This window comes from Octopus bimaculoides, chromosome 12 (assembly GCF_046866305.1).
Source record: "Octopus bimaculoides isolate indiv1 chromosome 12, ASM4686630v1, whole genome shotgun sequence".
Taxonomy (NCBI): Eukaryota; Metazoa; Mollusca; class Cephalopoda; order Octopoda; family Octopodidae; genus Octopus; species Octopus bimaculoides.
The window spans coordinates 8,045,119-8,064,440 of NC_142939.1; the positions used below are offsets into that span (position 1 = coordinate 8,045,119).

A 19,322-nucleotide genomic window follows, 5' to 3' on the forward strand; every position below is an offset into this window, starting at 1 on the left:
CTCCAGGACCAACTTTTCCTTTTGTCTTTGCATTTGAAGCCAGCAATCAACTGGTCCTTGTCAACTGTTTTTATATATTTACAGCTTCACATAAGATAAAATTAAGTTCTTGTCAAGTACTGGAGTTGGTCTAATCAGCTCTACCTTCTAATATTTGTGGCAAATTTGTTAGAAATCACTATTAGTTCAGTTCCAAAATTTACACCTAATTTAACTTTGTCATTTATCCATTCCTGCACAGTAAAATGAAGTACCACCTTGAATTAACTACTCTCTTTCTCCCCATAATTGTGGTCTTGGGCCTATGTTAAAAGTCATTGGTATGGTACAATCTGGAGAATGCCAGATTTAATTTAATGATTTATAGTGTTTTATTTTTTGTTTTACCATTCTTATCTAAAACAGCCACAGTTTAATTTGTCATCTTTCTCGGGTTCATAAGTACTTGTAATACACTGGGGGAATGTATTAGCTGTATCTCTTCCCCACTGCCAAAAGTGATCTTGTATCAAATAAGAAAAATAAAAAGGTCAGTGTTGTTGTTGTTGGTAATGGATTGGCAGAATTATAATGTTGTTAGATAATATGCCTTATAGTATTATTAAGTGCATATTCCACCAGGTTTCTGTGTAGGATCACTAAACTGATTAAAAGTCAAATAGTAGGCTCAATTTACTACCCTTCCTCCACAAAGCAATAATTGGTACTTTGGGGCTGAATAAAAATCTGTGTTGACTGCCTTTCAACCTTGTAGGTTCGTGCAATAATTAACAGAGAAATGATGGCAGTTCTTAATACCCAAAGATCATGAAGAAGAGTGGCAAACCTTTAAGCAGTAAGCCAATCCTTGAACAACTGGCTCTGGCATACTTGGGGGTGTCGAGATGATGACTCTTTCTTATCTGCCACTGTTTTTCTGGCCTTCTCAAAATTGTAGTGATCTTGATGCAATTTTGCCACACCTCCCTCACACCCTGTGGGATCTATGCCTGGGTGAGCTGGAATTTCAGCCGGTCTTTCTACAGGAAACAGGTCAAGCTGCTGGAACACTTCCACTAGAGATACCTTTGCTCCATCATGGCCATCTCATAGAAGGAACATATCACTAAAAATATAGCATGAAAATACTGAGGTTAATCTATCTAATCAACTCTATCCACCTCTAAAATTTGTGGCTTTGGGCTACCAACCTTAGAAATTATTATTGCTTCATTATTTCTGTAGTATTTTCTCTTTGTAATTTTATACTAGAATTGTAAGGATGATTTGAATTTTTTTTACTTTTGTTCTTGATATTTTTACTTTTCAGTTTCCAATATTTCAGATGCCATTAGTACTGAGAGTAATAGATTATTTAATGTGTATTTTGTATTTCATATTCGCAAATACAGTTCTTGCTTGGTTTGTATTGCAGTTGAATCAACTATTTCTTTACCTCTCAGAAAAATCGTCCCTATCCCAAGAATGAAAAAAAATGCTGAATTCTATATTTTTATTATTAGACTATTGACAAGGACAGTAACTGGCAGAATTGCTTGGCAGCATTTCTTCTGGCTTTTTATGTTCTGGATCCTATAAAGGAGCTGTTGTGGTAGCAGACCACGAAACATGGTTGAAATTCCTGTTGTTGTTGTTTAGCCCCAGGCTATAAGTACTAGCCTTTCTGCCTGGAAATATAGAAGAGAAACTAGGCAATGGGTCCACTACTTTTTCTGATCTTTGCTGATGTGACCCCTACTGCTCAAAAGACCTTGCAAACTTCACTGTTCTATAACTACTGTGCTTGCTTGAAAGAAATGAACCTCCGGTCACCCTGGACACTTATGACCAAAAATATTCCAGTTACAATCATCCTGGCCTTTTTTTTTTTTACAAGTATAATGTATCAAGGGTTACTTTGTCCAATGTGTACTTTTTTTGCAGACAGTTGAGAGTGGCTAGAGGGAGTTTGGCTGTTATTTCTTAGATGTGAAGCAAACTATGTAGAGATTCCTACGTTACCTTGTTTAGTGTTTCTCATTGAATGTAATGAATGATCTCGGCTGTTTACTGACCATTAACTTTATTTACAATGTCTTTTTTTTCTTTTTCTGTTCTGTGATTTATTGCTACAATTATTTATGATGATGATGATGATAATAATAACAACAATAATAATAATAATAATAATAATAATAATGATGATGGTGGTGATGATAACGATCTTAGCAGGAGTGCTTGAAGCATAAAATATAAAGTTTAATTTGCTAATGAATATTTTCTCCCTGACACACACACACACACTCTCCCCTATCTCCCCCCTCTCCCCTATCTCCCCCTTCTCCCCCGCTCTTGGAAGATTTGCAGTTATTTGTTTATTGTTTATTATTAGTTTGAATTTTTTTGCCTTTTGTAATGAAAGTCTGTTCAATAAGATTTGATTTTTGTGTGTGCGTCTGTCTGTCTGTCTCTCTTCCTTTCTTCATAATTTTACCAAAGGATTTAAAGGGTAAATATTGTTCTTTTTATTTATGGAGAAATGTTTAATATTTACAATTGAGAGAAAATGGATATTTTTAACTAATTGCTTTCTCTCTGCTGTATGGTAGAGAGATAGCACCTGAGCCAGCCAGGCTGACTAACTGGATGGTTCAAGTGAGGGAGAGATTCTGCTCCCAATGAGCATGACCTAATGATGACCCTGACTAAGATTAAATAGATGACCTTTGACATTGTATGGTCTACTTTCAATGGAAGCCGTGAGTTAACAAATGTAATTTCTGCAATTCTGCGAAGGTTTTCTTCTTGCACATTACGTAACATAGCAAATGATAATGGTAATAACATTTCACAGCAAATCTTATATATACACATACATACATACATACATACATGTATGTATGTGTATATATATATAGATATGTGTGTGTGTGTGTATTTTCATATGCATACATACTTTCATATATGTTGTCTCTGCTTGAGAAAAAGAGAAACAGAAGGTATGGACTATCTAAATCACTATTACTGTTTCTACAACTTAAATTTGTATAGAAAATATTTTGCTTGCATTAAACCACTTAAAGGTTTACTTTCAATGCTGCAGTTATTTATGAAGTCAATTACGACTGAAGTTTCGAGTAAAGTTCGTCCATGATTGAAACACTCAAACCTTTATCAGCAGCGTTCTCGGACTATTTCATTAAAATCTATGGCTTGGTTTGCATCTCTCAAGTTCAATTATGAATCCCAATCTTCTGTGTTGTTGACAGCTCTTGAAAGACTAATTATTATCATCACCAAGCCTGCCATTATCTGCTGTCTTTGTTATTACTGTTCTTAGTCAGTTAGACGTTGGCCATGCTGGAGCACCAGTTTCCAGTGTTTTAGTGCAATGGTTCACAAGCTTTTTTTTGCACCATAGACCTGTTTTATGCTAGACGGTTTTTTTTTCGGTGGGTTAAGGAATCCTGCTCATAACGAAATGCAATAAAGTGCATATTTTTTTTTTACTACTTTTTTCAGTTATTTGACTGTGGTCATCGTGGAGCACCACCTTAAGGGGTTTTAGTTGTACAAATCAACCCCAGGATATATATATACACACACACACACACACACACACACACACACACACACACACACACACACACACACACACACACACACACACACACACACACACACAGAGTAGTATCTTGGTTTTCAAACAAGTCTGATCATGAATAAATCATGCTTTATATATATATATATATATATATATATATATAAAGCACGATTTATTCATGATCAGACTTGTTTGAAAACCAAGGTACAACTGTATATATATATATATATATATATATATATATATATATATATATATATATGATGGGTTTCTTTCGGTTTCTGTCTACCAAATCCACTCACAAGGCTTTGGTTGACCCGAGACTATAGTAGACACTTTTCCATGGTGTCACGCAGTGTGACTGAACCTGGAACCAAATGATTGGAAAGCAAGTTTTTTACTATACAGCCATACCTGTGCCTAATGTATAATTTAATTATTACATATATATTACATAATGCATAAACACTCTGCAGACTGTGATAGTTAAATAAATAGGAATAGAATTTAGAAACCTATTCTTTTTCTGTGGAGTTTGGTAGCAAATGATCCACAGCCCCAGGACTGGTCTACAACCTGGTGGTCGATGACCCCGATTTTAGTCAATTTAATTTGCCCAGGTATGATGTAGATATTTCGTCGACCTTGTAAGATTAAAAAAAACAAATAGCAGATTGGAAGTCTGATCTGGCATAAAGTCTTTGCAATCACCAGAGAAGATTGTGATAAAGCAGGTCTTGTTGTTAGATATGCCAATTCTCTTATTCCATGCTGATATATTAATTAATATGTCAAAAATACCTGCATTATCTTAATCTTTTCAGATTGCATCTCTCTGCTCAGATCAACTTTCCATATTATTTTGCCTCACATGGTTAAAATAAATGTCTAATAGGATAGTGCTGGGACACTACTTTTTAATGTATATAGGTGTATATATGTCTGTGTGTATAAATGTGAAGGCATGTGTATGTGTGTGCATGAGTATACATTATTGCAATTACTGATCGTGTTACGCAATAGTAATATTTACGAAATTCACAGCAAGCAAAGTTACAAAGCAAGCAAATCTTTTCGACGGCGACATACTAACCCTTTAGTTGGTACTTTCACTTGTTTGTAAATTCAAATGTGTGTGTACACACACACACACACATGCACATGTGCAGATACATGTACACCTTGTGAGAATGTGCTCAGTAAAGTTTGTAAAATAAGTTTAAAACTTTAATTATTGCTGTGATGAGAAATAATAAAAGCAAATAAATGGTTCAATGATGGGTTGTTCCAAGAACGGTAGTTCCAATCAGTAGTTCCAAGAACGGTAATGCTGTTTTCTTGTAACTGTGTGGTGATGGTCGTGTCTGGTCAGACCTTGGTATTTGGTTGTTCATGATTGTTTTTTTTAGCTCCTGGTCAGCTCTGTGCCCAGCCTCAGCAGACCAACCATGTCCATTTTATCATTCTCATGGCATTGCTTTTCTGGTTATAATTTGAGTGTGGTATGGATGCTGTTCTTAACAAGTTGACCACCCAGAGGTTCTCTCACTGATGGTTTATATGGTCATCTTTCCTTAGAGTGTTTTCTCTTATATCCATCTTGGTAGTTTGGAATTCAGAACGGTGATTCCATTTGCTTGGAGAAGTAAAAATTTCTTTGCAATTGTGGTTTTGTGTGGTCTTAACTTTGTAATGATAGTAGTGAGGCTAAGAGACTGGGATACTGACCACATAGTTATGTGTTCAAATCTTACACCATATTGTGTTGCTTCTAATCAAGGTTCAGTCTGCCTGGTTGATACGAGGTTCCACTTTCATGTCTATCAGTAAGAACATCCAGTAGTAAGATATCCATTCTGCTTTTTACTTGGCACCAGCAACAGTGAGGTCACCAAGTTACTTGCAAGACTATCCCCCCTCCCCTGGTTGAGGTGGTAGTAGTGTTGAGGGAGGTGGTACCTTTATGTCAGGAGAGGAGAGGTTTGAATATGAATAGTGGGATAGAAATAGGTGTCTTGCAATAGAGAAGAAATAGGGCTGCCTCAGTTGGAGAGAGAAAAAGGGAGAGAGAGAAGATGGTGATGCAATATGAAAAGAATACACGAGAGCAAGGATTCCTGTCGGAAACATTAGAATTCCTTGCTCGGCATCTCATGGTAAAGCAGAGGGTATGATGATGAAGATGACAGCAGTGGCAGTTTTCTGTATGTGTGTTTGTGAAGCGAATTGATTCCAATACATTACTGGTGGTGTGTGTGTGTGTGTGTGTGTGTGTGTGTGTGTGTGTGTGTGTGTGTGTGTGTGTGTGTGTGTGTGTGTGTGAAAGATAACGAAACAGTGTCTATAATATTTATATCCTTTCTTGGAAAATTTGCTAATGTCTTGTAAATAAATGGAAAATAAGATGCAGTCAGTTCTATGTGTTGGGTGAGGCTGTGACCCGGCGATAGGTGTGTCATCATTTTCTCTGAGGTTGTTGAAGTAATTAGATATAAAAAAAATACAAAATGGTTAATTCACATTAACTATTATATCCCCCCCCCCTACACACAAAACCCAAAATTGCTTTGTCAAAATCAAGTAAATTCAATTGTTATGGAAACCCCTGTTTGATCTCTCTATCACACATTCCTCTCTCCTCCTCTGATTCTCTGACTATTTCCATCTCTATCACTGCAATATTTACGCAGCAGTTTATTTATAGATATTTCTAGTCTCCTCTACTGTTAGTTGCTAGGTGGAAGAAGAGATAATCAATCGTTCAGCTTGTTTTCTATTCATTCTAAACTCTTTAAACTCTGGATCCATCCACAAAAGCAGTGTCTTTTGTGTCTATTTTTGGCACATGCACACACAAATCCATAAATTTATGGATTAGGCAAGTCCATTTGTGAGTGTATGCAGCAGTATTTTGCAGGATGCACTATTATTGCAGGATGCACAAGCATTGCAGAACGCACTAGACATAAAAATTGTTGACATACAGAGTTACTACAATCTGAAATCTTATTGTCTTTAATTAAGATGTTATTGAAAGCATTTGGCTGCTATTTTTAGCAGGTCAAGCAATCATGTAGAGGTTCCCTTATTTACTCATTCTAAAAATATTTTATATAGCAAAGCCAGTTTTTTCAGTTTATTATTTCGGTATTAAAAACGGCACCCTACTGTGACTAAAGTTCAGATTTAGATTGTGCCGCATCACTGATTTCGCCTGACTAGTCATTCCGGCACTACTCCGATTTCAAGGTTGGCCATCTAACAGCTGGAAGAGCATGCATTTGTAAAAGTGTTTTTCCCCCAATGCTGCCCTAACCTATTCCATTCATGCAAACATGGACGAACGGAAATAAAAGAAAATAGCTGAAGAAAATCATTGTCCAGTCATTGCTGCCTTGACAAAAAAAAAAAAAAAAAAAAAGAAAGAGTGCAGATGTTGCTGTGTCGTAAGAAGCTTGCTTTCCATCCATGTGGTTCCTAGTTCAATCTCACTCCCTCCCCCAAACTCACTGCCCTTGTGCCTATGTTAAAAGCATCATCATTATCGTTTAACGTCCACTTTTCATGCTGGCATGGGTTAGACAGTTTGACTGAGGACTGGCAAGCCAGGAGGCTGCACCGGGCTCTAATCTGATCTGGCAAGGTTTCTACAGCTGGATGCCCTTCCTGATGCCAACCATTCTGAGAGTGTAGTGGGTGCTTTTTATGTGCCTCTACAAGAATGGATTGTTATTACTTAGAATTTCCATAATTATTGTAAAAAAAAATTTTTTTTAATTGCAACAGACATGCTGATTACCATTTTTTACTGCAAATATTTTGTAATGGTTTAGTGATGAACTAACAAAATCAGTAGAACAATTAACAAAATTCCATGCCATATTTGGTAATGTCCATTTACATTCTGAGTTCAAATCTCTCTAGGTTTCCGCTTTATCTGTCATTCTTCTGGGGTCATTAAAACAAATACCAGTCAAATATCGTATAGGGCCAATGCCATTGACTGTTTCCTCCTCCCTAATTGGAAATCAATATTTTTTCATAGTGATTTAGAACAACACTACTTGTACAGTCATGTGATTCTTCAGAATTCTTATTGGTACTTTTGCAAAATAGAAAAAAAAAAAAGAATGTATCTTCTTGATTGAATTTTGGTTGGCAGATGAAGGGTGGGGAGGAGAGAAAGATGCCATGTAATTGGATAATTAAATTTCTTAAAATTTATCATGTCGAGTTTTTAAAATTTTTTTATAGTGAATCTTTCAAAATATCTCATGAAGGGTTTCTTCCCAAATAAATTCTATTCTAGATATTTTAAAAAGACTCATTAGGAAAACTCTGAAATTTGTTATTGACTGTTGAAGTCTACTTCAAGTTATTCTTGTATGAATTGGAGAAGGAATTAAGAGTGTAATTCTTTCATTTTGCAATAATTACATGTTCAGTTATGTACCTTTATGTTCTGACTTTCCATGCTTTCCACTGAGGTCAACCATTGCCTTTCATCCTTCTTGGTTTGATAAAATGAAATAGCAGTTAAAAAAATTATTGATTTCATTTCTCCCAAATTTCTAGTTTTGTATCTGACCTAGAAGTTATTCAAAAAGTTAAAACGTATACATATAACATGTATGTATGTATGTATGTATGTATGTATGTATGTGTGTATGTATACATACATACATACATACACACACACACACATATATATATATACACATTCATACATATACACATGTATATGTATATATATTATGATGTATGTGAATATAGATACACACATATATATGCATATTTTTTTTCTTTTGAAATTATAGCTATACGGTGTAGCAGACGCAAGGGTAGATTGTCTTTTTTTTCTATTTCTTAATAAACCTCAGCAGAATTGTAATCTGTAACTAAATTTTTTATTTTTTTTTATTTTTAGGTTGGATACATTTTTTTTTTCCAATTTGGTTTGAAGTGAAGTGTTTAACAGTTAACCGTGTATCATTTGCATGTTGATTGAGTTTATATTTGAACTAATTAACACCATTTTTTAAAATTTAGCAGTTTTATTACTTGTTTCTGTGACTCAATAGATTTAAGTAGCTCGTTTAAGAGGTTGTAGCAGATGTTAATTAATAACTCAGCTATCATTTAACGGATACATGGTTCAAATTCCATCAGTGGATTTCTTGTTGCCCTCTTTCTGTCTAACATGATTTTATATCTATTGTTATATTTGCCTGTGTGTGGTTTATTTGTAAAATGTGTATGTACCTGAGTGTTACTTGGATCAGGGTTAGATGAGTACTAGAATTGCTGTTTTCTATGATTTCATGTATATGTAACCACATAACATGTAAAGATTTTAAAAGGATGCGGTGTGGCATTTGAAAATTTAATATACTTACCTCTCACACACACACACACACACACATATATATATATTTTTTTTTTCAACATATACAATTATTCTAGTGTGTGAGACTTTTTCATACAGTTTTAATTGATACTTACATTAAAATATCATCAAATTACTAATATCTTTCACCTGCTGGTATGGGTTAGGTGAATATAAATTAATGAAGCTTTATTTTACTGCCAGATGTCCTTACTGCAGTTAATTATCCCCTGCTTTTCAAATCAGGGAGTTTCCATTCCACTGAATTTCAAAAACACCGAAGTAGTTGATGACTTATTGGCAGGAAAATGTCAATACACATAACTGTCTGCAGCTCAGAGAATTTTCACATGTAGTGTAGACATGTAGGCTTGTGTGTGTGTGTGTGTGTGTTTGTGTGTACACACATGTGCAGAATTTTGTTTAGTGTCCATTTATTAAATTCACTTAAACATTGGTCAACCCGTGGCTGCACAGTCAGATAACCAGAAACCACATGGCTGGGAAGCAAAGTGCTTGGTCACACAACCATGCTTGTGGCTGCTGTAATATATATATATATATATATATATACGGAGATGTACTTGCATAGCAAGTGACCTGATCTGAGATCATGTGCTGGAACGAAAACAGTTGCAGCATGGAAGGTGTTTATAAGCCATTTAAAATAACACACAAAGACTGTTAGATTCACTTCAACATTTAAATTTAATTTGTCAAAATATTTTTGTCGCTTTGAGACCGCGACCTGTTCACTGACAAAATTCTGTTCTATATATATATAAAAGAAATATTTGAAAAAAATGTCTCCAGTACATTGTTCATGGGATGGACTTCAGTCCAAATTACTTTAATTTAAAGTTACTAATGCATAGATATCCCTGTTTCCCTTTCTCTGAAGTCTTGAGGTTTTGAGTTTATGTTTGAAGTTTAGTGAAAGAAAATCTGAATTTCTCTGTTGTCACCCATCCTGCTTGTTGTAGCAAACAAACTTTCCCTGCCAGAAATAACCGTTGAATTTTCTTCTAGTCAGACTTTGTCATCTTTAAAAATAGCTGGAGAGAGACATAAAATAATGTAGTCCTAGATAGGCTGGTCATTCCTGAAACACCCCTCATCCTACGTCTTTTCAATCAGATCTGACCTGAGATTAAACAAGAAGAAAATATTGGCCACCATCGTGTAATAGTGAAAACTTAATAGACCTAATATGCAGTATTGTTCTCTCTCATGTTCCGCACTGCTTTACTGATACTTTAAAGAGAAGCATGAATATCTCTAAATCCAAGTTTCTCTCTTCCTATGTAGGAATTATTTTTATCAAAGTCTTGCTCAATTATTGTAAATTAATATCAAAATTTAAATGAAATTATGTAATTCCACTAATCCTACTAAATTCAAGAATTTCTTCCTTTCTTTTGTTTGTGTTTCTATCTAATGTATATTTTGTACCTAATGTATGTAATTATTTTGGCCTTTTGGTAAAAAGGAAATTGCTCTTATTGTTATTATGTAATAATGAAGTGTTTAAAGAAGTAGTGTTCAAATAGAAAATATGCAAACCGCTTGGCAGAATGTGTCATAAATGTATTACGTTCTGCAACAAGATTTCTGTTGCATCCTTGAGCAAGACACTTAGCACTTCCTACCTTATCTAATTAAGAAACCATTATATTCATCATTGCAGTAATATATTACAAATTATTCTGGCTTCTATAGTTATCTTCTGAATAATGTTTACTGATTGAGTTTGTATTCATTTCTATGCTGTCCATTTCAATAATTGAATTAGCTAAATTTTATTGATTTCCAATAATTATTGTTATTTCTTTTTCTTTTTTTTTTTGGTCGTTTGTTGTTTCAAAATACAATTCTTATTTTTTCTCTCTGTTTAATTATAAACCATCTTTGGAAATCATTGAAGAACCATTGTTAATACTGTTGTCTGTGTTGTCTTTGTCTTTGCAGTGGTTTGAAGAGAAACAGCAACAGGTTGAGGCATTGGACACTCAGCTTCAGAAGTTACATAGAAGTGTAGAAAACTTGGTGCAACAACGGAGAGGTGAGTAATGCCCCCCCCCCCCCCCCCCCCCCAATGTGGCGATGGTGTTGTTTTAATTTCAGTTTGACATTAGTTGAGCAAACTCTATGATCAAAGGTGTGCTAACTGTGACCAGCTAGCTTTTTTTTTTTTTTAATATTCTGCCAGTCATTATTATTATCATGATCATTGTTTAACATCCATTTCCCATGCTGGCATAGGTTGGATGGTTTGACAGAAGCTGACGAGGTGGCATGGTTTCTACTGCTGGATGCCCTTTTTAATGTCAGCCACCTTACAGTGTGTGTGCAAGGTGCTTTTCACATGCTACCTTCACAAGTGAATTTTACATGGCACCAGTATGAGTGCATTATGCATTTGCACTAGCACAAGTGCATTTTATGTAGCACTGGCTCCTGCAAGACAAAAACCTCTTGGCCAAGAGACGGAGTGGAGGCAATGGCCTTTATGGCCATGCCTGAATGTATGGGTTGTCAGGCACTGCAAATTGCCAGAAGTCTCAATCCTTTGTTATCTCCTTAGTGGGGCCCAGCATCAGAAGATCCTTTCTCACCAACAAACGTAATTTTTGGTTAAAACACTAAAAATCCAGTAAAGAGAAGGAAACACAACACCAGTAGACTCTGGGTAGCCAACTGTTAGAATAACTGATGCCACAATCCACATGCGTGTACAAACTTGCAAAAGAAATACTTCCTACACTAGAATAGTTGTCAAGATGTTAAATTGTAGAAAAAGAATTAGATGATGGTGCAGGCATGACTTTGTAGATATCAAATTTGCTTCATAGCGATGTTTTTTAGATTCTATCCTTCCACATAGCTTTCTGGGCAAGTGTCTTCTATCATAGTCTTGGATTAACCACAACCTTTGAGTGAAATTGGTTGATGGAAACTATAAGGAAGCCCATTAAATGTATGAGTCTGTGAATGTTTACATTCCACATGTCCTTGCTGGACATCATGAGTAGAATAGTGATGTTATGTTTACATCCCTTTATGCTGTTGATTTGTAAGTACAGGAAAATTTTGCCTCTGTAAGTGTTTGTACAACCCATACTAGCATGGAAAATTGAACATAAAATGAATGAAATGCCTTTATATTATGAAAGTTAAATTATTTTTGTTTGTTTTTTGTTATTCAGAGTTGTGTTTAAGCACTGGTCAATTTGCCAAAAGTGCTGCAATGTTGGGCAATGCTGAAGAGCACACAGCTTTGTCACGGGCCCTGTCACAGTTAGCTGAGACTGAAGAGAAAGTAGAGCTGTTGCATAAAGATCAAGCCGACCAGGACTACTATGTTATTTCGGAGCTGCTGAAGGATTACATCAACTTGATACAGTCAGTGAAGGTCTGTTATCTCTTTCATCAAATTGACTGATTGACTTTTTTTATGTGACAGTGTATTTTATGTTTGTTTGAACTTGAGTCATTATGCATTTGTTAGTGTACTTAAACCAATATTAATTGGTGCTTCTATGTGTGTGTATTTAGGTTAAGCTCCTTGGATCATAATCCTAAACTTCATGTTGTCAGTTATTGAAATATTTGAAGTAAAGAAGCAGCTATATAGGCAAAAATATTTGCAAACACATGAAGATACATCACAGAATCATCTGTTCAATTCTCATCTTTAGAACAAGTGAAATATTCATCTGTTGACATGAAAAATTGCATATTTCCATGCTTTCGGTATCAAATATAAAACATGAAAGCAAAGAAAATAGTAATTGTTAGAGCAGTTTTAGTGTGGCTGAACAGATGATTTTTTTTTTTTAATTATATGCTTATTTGATTCATCAACACTAAAACTTCATTATCAAAAGCTAATGAAGACTTGCAAATATATTTTTGCAAATGAATAGACAATTATTTCCTATGTGAAATCTATGCTGTACTTTTCTTTTTATTCTAATTATATAGCATGTTCTGCATATTGTAATTCAATAGATGAATGTGTGACTATTTTATAATGGTTTTACAGCAACCAACCAAATGTAGCTAATGTAGGCTCATTCTGATGTGTTTGTGAATGTTTTTACTTACATATTATTGTTCCTACCCTAAACTGCTGTAAAATCAGTGTAACCCAGCTATATATTTCACTCTGAGAGAGAGAGCGAGCGAGTTTGTATGTATGTGATGGAGTTATTAATTTCATGTTTTTCTTTGTAATTCCTTCTGGAATTTAATCATATTTGATATATTTTATCTCCAATTGCCAGGATGTTTTCCATGAACGTGTCAAATGTTATAAAAACTGGAAGGATGCTGAAGTGATGTTGGCCAGAAAACGAGAGAACAAGGCTCGTCTTGAAGTGGCCCATAAAACTGATAAATTATCTCAAGCCCAGCAAGAAATTACAGAGGTAAATCAAACTTAATAAATATTATCTTACTTTACTTCTTACTTCATAAGATTATAGATGTATGTCAGAAATGGTTTTAGAGCTGTAGAATATAAGATGGGCTTTCAGTTTCTATGTACTAAGTTCAGTCTGAAGGCTTTGGCTATACTAGAAGACACCTGCCCCTAATGCTATGCTGTGGTACTGAACCTGAGACAGAGGTTTGCGCTCTTTGAGTGCTCTTGTTGATTAACTTCATTGAAAGATTGGCTGGAAAAGTTCCTTAGAGACCCCCTAAAAATCAAGAGGTAAACTATAGCATTAAATGGAAATTGGTTTGTGTCACTAAACCGTACAGGCAAGATATTGTTCTCAAATCTCCTACCTTTCCTCTACAGAAGTTCTGAACTAACCTCAAGCTGTATACATAAATATGTATGCTAAAATATTTTAAGTTATTTATAAGTTACTGAAGAATATAAACTTCATATGTCAGTATATCCACCCCACCAAGAAAATTAAGTAAAATAAACTATATTTATATATTCAATATACAGACAGTTTTACTTCTGAAGAAGGTTTATTGGTATATACAATTTCTGTGTAATCTATATTAATTAAACTGTAAAGAACTTTCATGATTAATAATGCATCTCATAATTAATTCAATATAATATACACACCACTGATAGTCTAATTCTTATTCTATTATAATATTGGCTCATTTCCCCAATATTTAAAGCAATATATCATTTTATTATCTTAAAAACATACCCGTACCTGCATATATTTATATCAACAATATCACTGAATCCTCTACTATAAATTTCTTTCTTGGCGCTTTTGTTTTTAACTTGATGGCCTTTTCTAAAAAAAGACCTTTAGATCTTGGATCTCAGTGTAATGCATCACCATTACATCAAGCTCATTTATATTTAATGTGATTCTTTCAAACTTTGTGATTTATAAATGAATTCACCAATTCAAATCTGCTGCTGAATGTAACATTCTTCACCTTACTACACATAATGTAATTATCTAATTTGAGATTGTGCAATGCAAGGACAAAGCATATTATACATACACCGGTTCTTATTTCACACAGTTCTTTACTTTCACTGTGCTATTTAATTATCTGACATTCAATGTTATTTTCTATTACACTTCTTCTCAAAAATATATCATCATCGTCCTCATCATTGTCTTTTTCCATGATTTGCATGAGTCGGACAGAATTTGTTGAGGCAAATTTTCTATGACTGGATATCCTTCCTCTTGCCAAATCCCACCTGTTTCCAAACAGGGTAATATTTTCCCAAGGCCAGACCTGTATTTCATGAAAGACTAGAAACAAACAATCTTGCTTGTATGACAATGTTGCTCATTTATAATCATGTGATGTCTAATCAAGGATACACATGCATGCGCACACATGTACATACATACTTATATATATATATACACACACACACACATACTTATATATACATTATATATATACATATTTATATAATGGACTTCTTTCAGTTTCTGTCTATCAAATCCACTCAATAGGCTTTGATCAGCCTATTGCTATAGTAAAAGATACTTGACCAAGGTGTTGCACAGTGGGACTGAACTCATGACCTCATGGTTGAGAAGGTAGCTTCTTAACTGCATGGCCATGCCTGTGCCTTCATATAATTTAAAACACTCAAGATTTGAAGCCATTGCTCACTTTCTATCTTTTGATGTCCAACTTCATTGGCTTGGAACTTAAAATCTTAGAGTTTCACAATCAACAACACACTACACTTATCCATACTGAAGCAATGCATTGGCTGTAAAACTGCTCATTTTTACAAATGATTCAAAGAAGTCATCAAATGTCATTAACCTCATTAAACAACAGACTCATTGTTGTTTATACTAACACTTCTGAAGGTTTTCTGTAAGTAAGACCCACACATATGTCCCAAATACTTTTATCAGTGTGTTTATTTCCACAGTTTATCATATTGTAATTTATGTATCTATGCATGTTTATTTATACACCATTCATGTAATTTCATTTCATTTTATCTATTTTCTTTTGAGTCTCTCATTTCGTTTCATTTTATTTTTATCTGTAATTACTTGCTTGTATCTTGACCTGTTTTAATTCGTGACATATTAAAATTCCTCTTTTCCATTTGCCTCCTCCTATTAATCATTATTCCCTGTCATAACCCTTTACTCGTTACTGCAATATGCTTGCAGGTGACTTTAATTACAATTTTTGATAATTTGCCCTTTGAAACCACAAATTGTAATCTTAAACTGTTTCATCAACTTATGTGGTTTAAATTATGTTTGTATCTGTATGATTTATTTATGTGTGTGTGTGTGTGTGGCTACACCAGGCTCCAATCAGATTGGAGCCTGGTGTAGCCATCTGGTTCACCAGGCCTCAGTCAAATTGTCCAGCCCATGCTAGCATGGAAAGCGGATGTTAAACAATGATGATGATGATGATGATGGTGTGTGTGTGTGTGTAAAGTCAAAAACTAAAATTTATGATATTGACTTTAATTCTGTAATTACAATCGTTTCATCACAACATGGGAAAATACATTTCTTGAATATAAATATTGATTTCAAATTTTGGCACAAGACTGGCAATTTCAGGGAGAGAGTAACTTGATTAGATTGACCCCAGTACTCAACTGGTATTTATTTTAATGACCCCAAAACAATGAAAGGCAGATGAAATGCTGCTAAGCATTTTGCCGGTGTGGTAAAGCTTTGGTCAGCCCAGGGCTATAGTAAACACTTGCCCAAGTTGCTGTGCTGTGGGACTGAACTTAGGACTGCATGGTTGGGAAGGAAGCTTCTTAACTACACAGCCTGTGCCAAAACTGTTTATTTCTAAATCCTCTGAATGCCTTGTGCCACTATGGATCTCTAATTGGAAAGTTCCTTTTCAAATTGAAAGTCTTTTTTTTTTTTTAACCCCTCAAGCCTAGCAGTTGCTAATGAAAGTTTTTTCACCAAGTTCCAATCTGATCTGGCAGAGTTTCTACAGCTGGATGCCCTTCCTAACGCCAACCACTCCAAGTGGTGGGTGGTTTTTATGTGCCACTGGCACCAAGTACCAGTTACATAACACTGGCATTGGCCACTGTTATATGATCTCACTTGGCTTGACAGGTCTTCTCAAGCACAGCACATTGCCCATTGTTTAAAGGGTGCTTTTTTATGTGCCAGTTACACAACACTGTTATCAGCCTTGACTATTCATGTATATTTATATACATGTACACATACACCCATACTCACATGCATAAACATATACATAGTTATATGTACACATAAATGCCTGTATGAATCTATATTTCATTGCGTTCTCTTTTCAGTGGGAACAAAAACTAGAGAAAGGTCAGGAAGACTTTGAGAAAATATCAGAAATAATCCGGAAAGAAGTGAAGTTTTTTGAAGTGTGCAGAGTGGCTGACTTTAAAGCTGCCGTGATTACTTACCTGGAACATTTGATGGAGACTCAACAAAAGGTGAGTAATGGATTGAAGAGATGGATGAAGGCCATAACTACTACAGAGCTGAGAGATAGAGAGAGCAATAGTAGTTCTTAATTTTGGGGACTATAACTCAGCGCATTACCTTCCACCTAGGTGCCATGCATTAGGACTGAACCTGGAACCATGTATGTGTCTTTGAGTCTGTTTGTTCCCCACCACTGCTTGTTGGTGTGTTTACATCCTTGTAATTTAGTGGTTCAGCAAAAGAGATAAATAGAATGAGTACCAGGCTTGAAAACAAAAGTACTAGGGTTGATTCATTCAACTAAAAACTCTTCAAGGCAGTGCCCCAACATGGGCACAGTCTATTGACTGAAATAAGTAAAAGGTAAAAAGTTTACAGGTATTAAATATTATTTGTCAAGTAGGGAGGGGAATCTGGAATATCCACTCTGAGGGAGGAGACCCTGCGACTGTGGTACACGGACAAATATGTTGTAGGCCAGCCCATGCTAGCAACAAAGAAAATTAAAATAATGAGGATGTCTTCCCATCCCTTCTCCCCATGTGTAGGGATTCACATCTTTTAAAAAAAGTCATTATTGTTTCTAATCCATTTCTTTTTTTTTTTTTTCTTTTACAGCTTATTAAATACTGGGAAGCATTTTTACCTGAAGCTAAAGCAATTGCGTGATAAAAGCAAGATGACATCCTTAATCTACAGGAGTCAGGGTGGAAAGTTGAGATGATACGGAGTGAGTTGGAGTAACTATGGAAGGCCTGGTGTGACTAAATAATGTCTGCATAAATAATGGTGTTTGGTGTTTGTAACAGCAGCAGCAGCAGCAGCAGCAGTTGTGTCGGTGGTGGTGGTTAGTGATTTCATCAGGGCTGATGGTGACTGCACACAGAATCCACACTTCTTTTATTAGCAGCTGGCACACCACCCTGTATCACTATCATCCCTCTCTCTATCACCACTGTTAACTAGTGATATACACACACACACACACACACACATATATATATATATATATATACACACATATATACACACACACATACACATTCATTCATGCATGTGTGTGTGTATGTATGTATATATACATATATACAATATTGAATTATATTTCTGGAATTATCTAACTCACAACCATTATTCAGCTCCAATCATGACAACTGTCATATATAAAAATATTTTATATATACACACATATATATATATATATATATATATATATATATAGATATTATATGTATATTATATATATGCTATATATATATATATATATTATGTATATTATATATATGCTATATATATATATATATATATATATATATATATATGTGTGTATATATATATTTTGTACTCTTTGTAAAAATGATTAAAGACAAACAACACATAAGGATTTTTTTCTTCCTCGCTTTTCGTAAAAAAAGAAATTTGATTATATTTTGTTTTTCTTGTTATTGTTACTTGCTTCCTGATATGAAAGTTCCTCTGAAAAGAAAAAAAGAAATTTTTCCTGGTGTTAAAAGAAATAAACCATGCTCTAATCTTTCACTAGTTTTTTGGGATTTTCCCTTCATTTGTTGCTTTCTTTTATTTTTCTGTTTTGTGCTTGTTTCAGTTATCAGACTACAGCCATGCTGCAGCATGGCCACAAGAGGATTTTAGTCAAATTGCCCTCCCCAATCCCTCCCAGTACTTATTTTTTTAAAAGTTCGTTATTTTATCAGTCTCGTTTGCTGATTTGCTCAGTACAGGGATGGAAACAAACCACCACCAGTTAAGCTGTAGGTGGGGAGGCACAGCCACACACACACACACACACACACATAAATGTGCACATATACATAAATACACACATACATGGTGGGCTTCCAAACATTACTCACAAGGCATTGGTCAGCCTGAGGCTATAATAGAAGGCACTTACCCAAGGTGCCGTGCAGTGGGACTGAACCAAAACTACATGGTTGCAAAGCATGCTTCTTAACCACACAGCCATGCCTGCACCGAAAAATATATAACACCTCCCTGTTGTATAACCAAACCCTGGTCTACCCTGTAACAGGTAGGGATACAGCCACTAAACAACTGAAAACTTGCTCTCTTAGACTTTTGAAAAACGTCCATTTTTTTTTTGAAATATTTTTTTAAAAATTCATGTTTATTATTCTCTTGTTTCACTTCAGTCTCTCCAGACGACTGAAGTGGCTTCAAGTTAAACAGTATTCTAAAATCCCCGTCAGTCTTAATAAAACTAATTGTGGAAACCTGCCAAGATGTGTCTGTACAGCGAAGTTGTCTTGCACAAATACTCTAGCTTGATGGAGTGATAGGATAGACTGGACATTATTCCTAGACATTTAAATTAAACCCATCTCGTTAATCTTCTTACACAATAAGAGTTATATTGTGTCGTCGTTAAACTTCAAGTTCGTAC

The 19,322-nt window shown here is 34.9% G+C and overlaps 1 protein-coding gene across 10 annotated transcripts in view; it reads left to right on the forward strand.

Annotated features, from left to right (window-relative positions):
* The window catches only part of LOC106870418 (sorting nexin-2), a 79,144-nt gene extending 60,710 nt beyond the window's left edge, over positions 1 to 18,434 (forward strand). For 9 of the 10 annotated variants that reach the window (XM_089360742.1, XM_089360746.1, XM_089360743.1 and 6 more), the window contains 5 exons: positions 10,938 to 11,031; positions 12,176 to 12,381; positions 13,256 to 13,399; positions 16,753 to 16,905; positions 17,516 to 18,434. In XM_089360742.1, the coding sequence (XP_089216868.1) occupies positions 10,938 to 11,031; positions 12,176 to 12,381; positions 13,256 to 13,399; positions 16,753 to 16,905; positions 17,516 to 17,566 (648 nt within the window). In that variant the 3' untranslated portion in view covers positions 17,567 to 18,434. Of the gene's footprint in view, positions 1 to 8,400; positions 8,425 to 10,937; positions 11,032 to 12,175; positions 12,382 to 13,255; positions 13,400 to 16,752; positions 16,906 to 17,515 lie in introns of all 10 variants that reach the window. The other variant, XM_089360745.1, reaches the window with a different exon arrangement.
* The last annotated feature ends 888 nt before the right edge of the window (positions 18,435 to 19,322 follow it).